Raw genomic sequence first — 9,168 nt, forward strand, 5'->3', positions numbered from 1 at the left:
CGAGGCAGCGGGCAGGGGGGCGGAGGCGGAGGTGCACCCGTAGGTCACCCCTCCCCCTCTGACGTTCGCTTACCTATTCTTTTATTCAGGATCGTTTTCCCTGTCCGTTCGGGACTTCGACCAGAACCAAGGAGAGGTGGTGAAACATTACAAGATCCGCAACCTGGACAAAGGAGGCTTCTACATCTCCCCCCGCATCACTTTTCCCGGCCTGCAGGAGCTAGTCCGCCATTACACCAGTGAGCGCAGCCGTACCCCTCAGACGTGGGCCTGAGGCCCCCTCACCTGTGTCCTAGCAGCCTGCCTCCCCCACGTCCCTCTCGGGGATGCCCTACCCATCACTAAGCCTGCTCTTCCATTCCCGGCCGGGGTGCGGTGCCAGACCCTGCAGCCGCAGGTGTCCACACCTCCCCTGCCCGCCATTTCCCTAGACGGGACTTGGTGAAGTTCCTACTCCCTCCCTTGTCCTCGCAGACACTCCGGACGGGCTATGCACGCGGTTGAGCCGCCCCTGCCAGACCCAGAAGCCCCAGAAGCCGTGGTGGGAGGACGAGTGGGAGGTTCCCAGGGAGACGCTGAAGCTGGTGGAGCGGCTGGGGGCTGGCCAGTTCGGGGAGGTGTGGATGGGTAAGTGAGTCCCTCCTGGACTGCGGGGGATTGGCGGGGGAGGGGGACGTCCGCTGAGATCCGAGAGTCCCCGACAGTCCGGGTGACTTCCTCCAACCCCTCCCCACCCCAGGGTACTACAACGGGCACACGAAGGTGGCAGTGAAGAGCCTGAAGCAGGGCAGCATGTCCCCCGACGCCTTCCTGGCCGAGGCCAACCTCATGAAGCAGTTGCAGCATCAGCGGCTGGTCCGGCTCTACGCGGTGGTCACCCAGGAGCCCATCTACATCATCACGGAATACATGGAGAATGGTGGGCGCTGCCGTCCCCTCTGCTCTTGCTAGAGGGTGGAGGAGACCTGCCTTTTCTCCTGGCTCAGCACTGAAGTTGGGCTGGGCTCCTAAAGTCTCACCTCCAAGGGCGAGAAGAGGGTGTGTCCTCGAGGCTGTCTGGGAGCCCAGCCTAAGGTGGCCGGCTCTGGAAGGGCATTCAGCCCCCATCTCCCCTGACCTGCAAGTCCCGTTTGCCTTCAAAGCCCTACCTTGATCTAAAGATGCTTGTTTTCAGGAAATGAGTTCGTCCCTGGTCCCATTTCTTTCCCTTCTGCCCCTGAGTGTTGGGAGGCCAGATCTACCCCAAAGCCCTCTTTTTCAGTTCTGGGCGAGCCCCTCCCCGTCCCTTGGTCTGTTATTGCACAGAGTAAAAGCCTCACCATGGTAAATAGGAATTTGCAGGCCTAGATTTGCTATAGATTTGCTGTGTGACACAGGCCAAGTTCCTGACCTGCATCTGGTGCTCCATTTCCCTCAGTGTAACAGCAGAAATCTAAACGGCTCTGATTCTTTGGGAGTATAAGATCTCTCCCTCTTTCAGGAAGGGAGAAAAGCTGTTCATTGGCTAATGGGTTCTGGAAATGGCAAATAGATTTTATTATATAAGCCTACTTTAGTTGGTAGTTGCTTGGAGTTCTGTGTTGAGGATTCTGAGGTTCATTGGAAGTGAGTGCTAGGATTGATTAGCAACGTCTGCCGTGGACACAATGGAGGAATGGCAGTCTATGTCACATATTTGCTGTGTCTGGGTGAGGCCTTTATCTTTGGTGACTAATTCAGTACTCATAGTGGGGACACACAGGTTGCTATCATCTTCACACAGGGCTTTAATCTCTTAAGAAGGGACAGAAGTTACTAGCTCCAATCCAGCAACTCCCAACCTGTCAGGCCTCCACACATCTCTTTCCACAGTTCTTTTTTAAAAAATATATATTTTATTGATTTTTTACAGAGAGGAAGGGAGAGGGATAGAGAGTTAGAAACATCAGTGAGAGAGAAACATATATCAGCTGCCTCCTGCACACCCCCTACTGGGGATGTGCCCGCAACCAAGGTACATGCCCTTGACCGGAATCAAACCTGGGACCCTTCAGTCTGCAGGCCGACGCTCTATCCACTGAGCCAAACTGGTTAGGGCTCCACACTCCTTTTAATGCGTGCAGCACACATGTATTGCTGCTTACTTTGGGCTGGGCACTGGGAACGTGGATGGACAAAACAAGGTGCCTGCTGTCTCATTTTAGTTATGCACACCTGGAAAACCAGCGTTTGGGCTAGGAAAGTTCCAGCATGCCCCAGAGAATGTAGATGGTGATTTAATTTATTATGTCTAGTAGGATCTAGAAAAGCTTCCTAGAGGAATAGTCTAGCTGGGCCACGCAAGAAAAGTAAGGCAGAGACGGGACAAAGAGACTTTGAGGTGAGAACGAAATGGTCCATGTGAAAAATGTTGAAATTGTCTAGTGGGGGTGGAACAAGAGTAGCAGGAGTGGGGGAAGAGAAGAAACTACAAAGTGGACCATGCAGAGCTTTGGATGCTGGCTGAGGAGTTTGAGCTCTACCCCGTGGGTGACAAAAAGCTTACAGATCCCTTCGAGCATGCCCCATCCTAGTCCCCTGGAAAAGACCTTCACATGTCCCAAACCTCCTCACTCAGAACACACACTTCTCCATTTTCTGCCCTTCCTCTTCCTTTCCACATATAAGACACTGCTTCTAGACCACCCCCCCTCAGCCCCCACCGCCTACACAGTTAGGCGAGAAGGGTTGGGGAGCTCTCTCCTCGGGCAACTTGGGTCAGAAACTCTTGCTTCTGCCCACAGGGAGCCTGGTGGATTTTCTCAAGACCCCTGCAGGCATCAAGCTGACCATCAACAAACTCTTGGATATGGCAGCCCAAGTAAGGAGAGTTGGGAGGGCTGGGCATGGGCACAGGCCAGCAGGGTAAGGATGTCTGGCCCACCACTGCTGACCTATCCATACCTGACCTGCAGATTGCAGAGGGCATGGCATTTATTGAAGAGCGCAATTATATCCACCGTGACCTGAGGGCCGCCAACATCCTGGTGTCTGACACCCTGAGCTGCAAGATCGCAGACTTTGGCCTAGCACGCCTCATTGAGGACAACGAGTACACAGCCAGGGAGGGTAGGTGTGGGGTAGAAGGGAAGTCTGGGGCCTACAGGCCAAGCAGACCTTGGAGACCTCACTCTGCTTCCCCACAGGGGCCAAGTTTCCCATTAAGTGGACAGCGCCAGAAGCCATTAACTATGGGACCTTCACCATCAAGTCGGATGTGTGGTCTTTCGGGATTCTGCTGACGGAGATTGTCACCCACGGTCGCATCCCTTACCCAGGTCAGGACCAAAGGCAGGAACTAAAAAGGGTGATGAGGCAGGACAGTAAAATCCATGTCTTTCCACTCACCTTTTCCCAGGCTCAGGATCTGAAAACTTTCTAGTTGCTTCTCCTCCATCTTCTCAGAGATGTGACTCCGATATCACCAGGGAGGTACCGATCAACCATGGCTGACTTTCATCTCTGTCTCTGGATCTCTCTTTCCCTTTGATAATCCCAGCTCTTTTTAGTTCCAACACAGGCAGCCCAGTATGGGTGAAAAGGATCTGGCCTGAGAGACAAGAAGCCTGCCTTTCATTATCAGACATGCCATCGTATTAACTTTCTGTTTGATCAGAGGATGCCTTCTTTTCCCAAATGTAAAATGTAAGGTTAGACTAATACTTGGCCCATCCCTAGCTGGTTTGGCTCAGTGGATAGAGCGTCGGCCTGCGGACTAAAGGGTCCCAGGTTCGATTCCAGTCAAGGGCAAATGACTGGATTGTAGGCTAGATCCCTAGTAGGGGGCATGCAGGACACAACCAATCAATGATTCTCTCTCATCATTGACATTTCTCTCTCTCTCTCTCCCTCTCCCTTCGTCTCTGAAATCAATAATAATACTTTTTTAAAAAGTTGTTCTCGAGAGAAAATGATGCCAAAAGTGTTTAGAAGCCTGGAAAAAATCACACACACACACAAAGAATACTACCTGGCCCATTTAAGCACTCAAGAGTGTTAGGTTTATTGGTTTGTTAAATATATTTTATTGATTTCTTACAGAGAGGAAGGGAGAGGGATAGAGAGTTAGAAACATTGATGAGAGAGAAACATCAATCAGCTGCCTCCTGCACACCCCCTACTGGGGATGTGCCCGCAACCAAGGTACATGCCCTTGACCAGAATCGAACCTGGGACCTTTCAGTCCGCAGGCCGATGCTCTATCCACTGAGCCAAACCGGTCAGGGCAAGAGTGTTAGGTTTTGCTATTAATAGTGACTATTACGCTATTAATAGTCACTTTGGGCAAGTGACTTCACCTCTCTGAGCCTGTTCCCTGATATGAAAAACAAGATTATTTGTGAAAGACCTTGACTCATAATAGGTGCTCACTAAACACTGACTTCCGTTCCCTCTGAAGCTTTCTGTCTAAAGACTGAGAGAGATGTAAACAACTGATTCCCACTCTCTCCCACCCCTCCCTTTATCTCCTGGACAAAGTCCTTTACCCCTGAATTCAGCCAAGACAGCGATGGAATCTTTTAAAAGGAACTTGCTAGGAAACTGGGGAAAGGAAATGGAACACAAAGACAGGGCACGGAGGTCATGGAGCACAGTGGCCAGATTTTAGAAGCTTCCCACATCCCGAGAGCAGTGTGCACAGAGCTTTGCTCCTAGGAAGGTCAAGGCACCTTAGAATCAGGAGAGAGCCAGAAGGCTTTCCTGCCCTGGACTTGCCCCATCACAGAATCGAGGGAGAGTGCTGGGGCTGGAAGCCCACCCTGGTCATCTTGCCAAGGACCCTCACTGCCCCTCCACTGTGCCCACAGAGGTGAATCCATAGGCAATGTCTCTGTTACAACAGAAAAGACATTGTAAGCATGATGAAAAATGGCAACGCGGCTTCAGGGTCAGGGAGACAATGGGGAGTAATGGGGACCTGGGTGAACTTGCATCTGCTCCAGCAGACGGTTGCCTTTAAGACCTGGGGGCCCAGCCCTGGCTGGCATGCTCAGTGGTTATAGTGTCAGCCTGTGCACCAGAGGGTCTTAGGTTCGATTCCCTTGGTTGTGGGTTCGCTCCCCACCCTGGGTCAGGGTGCATGTGGGAGGCAACCAGTCACTGTGTCTCTCTCACATCCATGTTTTTCTCTCTCTCCCCCTCCTTTTCTCCCTTCTACTCTCTCTGAAAAGCAATGGGAAAAAAGTGTCCTCAGGGGAGGATTAACAAAAAGGAAACACAAAAACAAAAGGCATGGGGTCCCAAAACACAGATTTTTTTTTTTTCAACTTTAAGACCTGGGGGCCCAGCCCTGGCTGGCATGCTCAGTGGTTATAGTGTCAGCCTGTGCACCAGAAGGTCTTAGGTTCGATTCCCTTGGTTGTGGGTTTGCTCCCCACCCTGGGTCAGGGTGCATGTGGGAGACAACCAGTCACTGTGTCTCTCTCACATCCATGTTTTTCTCTCTCTCCCCCTCCTTTTCTCCCTTCTACTCTCTCTGAAAAGCAATGGGAAAAAAGTGTCCTCAGGGGAGGATTAACAAAAAGGAAACACAAAAACAAAAGGCATGGGGTCCCAAAACACAGATTTTTTTTTTCAATAGAAGCACAAACTTGCAGCTTTAGAAAAATGTGCCCATTTCCAAACATTGGTGATTGATTCAAATTATTTAAAAACACTACAGAAGCCAAACCAAAGTATGTCTAGAGGCTATATTTAGGCTGGATTTAGCCTATGGGACAGGCCGTAGTTTGCCCACGGCTGGTCTAGAGGCTATATTTAGGCTGGATTTAGCCTATGGGCTTGCAGCCTTGACTCTAGCCTTGGGTGTTTAGTTCTATGGCCTATGTCTTCCAATGTGCTAATTTTGAAATGTGAGGGACCCATAGCTAGAGGCCTCCTAGGGGCAAGGCCTGGGCAAGAGGGTATTTATTGAGCGCGGTCCATTCCCAAGTCTTGCAGGACCATAAAGCGTTTAGTCTTTGGGAACTGCCTGTCACAGTCTCCTCTCAGAAGGCTGAAGGAGAAATAAGAGGCCACATGGGAAATTTAGACACAGGTAGCTGTTTCTGCCATGATCATGCAGTTCTCTGGATCAAGTCCTCTCAGGGTCCACATGCTAAGAGCCTACCAGGTGGGACAGGACCAGTATGAAGGCACGGAACTGGCCCCAAAATTATTTCATCTGGGTCATGGAGGGACCTGGTAGACCTCTGCCCATGCAGAGTCTGCTTTGCTGGGGCCCAGAGTCCATCTGGCTTCCTAATGTAGCATCTCATGTGCCTGGTCCCAGAGCAGGGAAGCCTCACCATTGTCATGGCTGTGGGCTCCCATCCTGCCCTGGGCCTTGACCACCATATCTTCCCACCAAATAATAATAATCACAAGTGTTATTTATGCAGTATCTCATTTCCAGGCACTACATGCATTATATGCACTATCTTATTCAATCCTCATAGTAACTCTGAGGTAGGAGTTACTATTTGTTCTGTTTTCCAAATGAGAAAACTGAGCCTCAAAATATTGAGGTGGTTCCCAAGGCAGCCAACAGTGTGCATTATTAAGTGTCTAAGCCAGCCGTGGGCAAACTACGGCCCGCGGGCCGGATCCGGCCCGTTTGAAATGAATAAAACTAAAAAAAAAAAAGACCGTACCCTTTTATGTAATGATGTTTACTTTGAATTTATATTAGTTCACACAAACACTCCATCCATGCTTTTGTTCCGGCCCTCCGGTCCAGTTTAAGAACCCATTGTGGCCCTCGAGTCAAAAAGTTTGCCCACCCCTGGTCTAAGCCATAGCTGACATTCCAAGGGGCACAACTGACATTTAGCAGGTACCTATAGTAAGGCCTTACCATTGATGAAGACCAAGATCCTTTCGGATGGGTGCTCACACCATAATAGTTAAATAATCTGAACATGGCCCCTGCCTGTGGGCTTCCAAAGCCTGGAGCCTTGATGTCTTTTCTCCCATCAACCCCCAGGGATGACCAATCCTGAGGTGATTCAGAACCTGGAGCGAGGGTACCGCATGGTGCGACCCGACAACTGTCCAGAGGAGCTGTACCACCTCATGATGCTGTGCTGGAAGGAGCGCCCAGAGGACCGGCCCACCTTTGACTACCTGCGCAGCGTGCTGGACGACTTCTTCACGGCCACGGAGGGCCAGTACCAGCCCCAGCCCTGAGAGCCCGAGCTGGGGCCTGGAGCCCTGTCCTCATCTAGCCAACCTGGCTGGGAGAAGCAGTTCCTGTGCCATACCCATGGCCGATGCACATAAGGACTCTGCATGTGAATCCTGCCCACGTGTGACACGTATACTTCTCCTGTTTTGTACACCGGTTCTTTAGTTGTGTGGGCTCTGCACATGTGTCTTGTACATGTGCAGCCTGTGCATATGTCCTGGACACCTGTCCAGGCTATCCCTTTCTGGGCCTCTCATTTCCTGAGACCACCTGAGAAAGGAGAGAGGCGTGTGATTGACACCAGCTTCTGCTCACCCCCTTTTCCTTTCCCCTGGTCATCAAGAAGCTCCTTGAGGGGGAAACCTCATGTAATACCTCCATGCCCTCCTCTTCGGTGACTGGCACACATCAGGAGCTCAATAAATGTTTGTTTGTTGATGAAGATTGTGCACCTCTCTGCTCCCCTCTCTCATTTCTTCTTCCTTGGGAGGGAAGAGTGGGGGTTCAGAAGTTGATAACCACGAGATGGGATGAAAGATAGAATGAGGGGATGTCTGAACTTTTTCCAGCTTTGCTGATGCTGGGGATGAAGAGGAGGTCCCTATGCTTTCCTGTCTGGGCTCTTTGAATCCCTTTAAACCCCTGCCTCAAAGGATTTAGGGCAACCCCTACAGAACCTCCTAGGGAGTGGGCGTGTCCCAGGACTCTCCCCCTCCCATTATATAAGGGCAATAGCATTTTTTACAGCCATTGATTCTAGGGCTATATTTGGCCTCAGATAAAAATTTTTACAGAGAGGAAGGGAGAGGGATAAAGAGTTAGAAACATCGATGAGAGAGAAACATCGATCAGCTGCCTCCTGCACACCCCGTACTGGGGATGTGCCCGCAACCAAGGTACATGCCCTTGTCCGGAATCGAACCTGGGACCCTTAAGTCCACAGGCCGATGCTCTATCCACTGAGCCAAACTGGTTACGGCTCAGATATGTTTTGATTCACCTTCAAGTTGTTTTAAAATATTGAGCTAAGTTGCTCATTTAACAAATATTTATTGAACATCTACTGTGTGCCAAGCACAGATCTGGGCTCATAGGATATACAGTAGATACAATAAAATCTCACCCAGCTGGTGTGGCTCAGTGGTTGAGCATCCACCTATGATCCAGGAGGTCATGGTTCAATTCCTGGTTCTGGGCACATGCCCGGGTTGCTCACAATGATTCTCTCTCATCATTGATGTTTCTGTCTCTCTCTCCCCTCTCCCTTCCTTTCTGAGATCAATAAAAAAATATTTTTAAAATAGTCTCCGCCTTTATGGAGCTTACATTCTAGAAGACAAACAGTAAAGATCACAAAGAAGTAAATGATATGATATGCTACAAGGTGATGAGTGCTAAGGAGATAATAGAGCAGGACAAGGGGGTTTATGTTTGGGGAGCTTGGCATTTTTAAAGAGGGTGGTCTGGGAAGGCCTCATTGAAAAGGTGAGCAAAGATTTGAAGGAGGTGAGTGAGTGAGCCTTGTGGGGAGGAGTTGGTTGGGTAGAGCGAACAGCCTGAGGCAGAAGCTTGCCTGGCCATCTTGGATAGGTCCTTGGGCCCTGTGGCATTTCAGGAACCATTTTGAGGAGTCTTTAAAGAGATTTGTGCAGGGCTATGACATGATGTGACATTTTATTTATATTTATTATTTTTTAAAATATATATATTTCAGAGAGGAAAGGAGAGGGAGAGAGAGATAGAAACATCCATGATGAGAGAGAATCATGGATTGGCTGCCTCCCGCAAGTCCTCCACTGGGGACCGAGCCCACAACCTGGGCATGTGCCCCCGACCGGAATTGAACCTGGGACCCTTCAGTTTGCAGGCCGACGCTCTATCCACTGAGCCAAACCGGCCAGGGCTATTTATTTATTTGTTAATCCTCACTTGAAGATATTTTTCTTTTTTAATCTTCATTGTTGAAAGTATTACATATGTCCCTT

The 9,168-nt window shown here is 50.1% G+C and overlaps 1 protein-coding gene across 1 annotated transcript in view; it reads left to right on the forward strand.

The window, feature by feature from the left end:
• The window catches only part of LCK (LCK proto-oncogene, Src family tyrosine kinase), a 21,874-nt gene extending 14,240 nt beyond the window's left edge, over positions 1-7,634 (forward strand). Inside the window, exons 7-13 of the mRNA XM_005878350.2 lie at positions 90-239; positions 475-627; positions 740-919; positions 2,763-2,839; positions 2,934-3,087; positions 3,165-3,296; positions 6,983-7,634. Coding sequence (XP_005878412.1) covers positions 90-239; positions 475-627; positions 740-919; positions 2,763-2,839; positions 2,934-3,087; positions 3,165-3,296; positions 6,983-7,185 — 1,049 coding nt within the window. The 3' untranslated portion in view covers positions 7,186-7,634. The remainder of the gene's footprint in view (positions 1-89; positions 240-474; positions 628-739; positions 920-2,762; positions 2,840-2,933; positions 3,088-3,164; positions 3,297-6,982) is intronic.
• The last annotated feature ends 1,534 nt before the right edge of the window (positions 7,635-9,168 follow it).

This window comes from Myotis brandtii, unplaced genomic scaffold (assembly GCF_000412655.1).
Source record: "Myotis brandtii unplaced genomic scaffold, ASM41265v1 scaffold555, whole genome shotgun sequence".
Taxonomy (NCBI): Eukaryota; Metazoa; Chordata; class Mammalia; order Chiroptera; family Vespertilionidae; genus Myotis; species Myotis brandtii.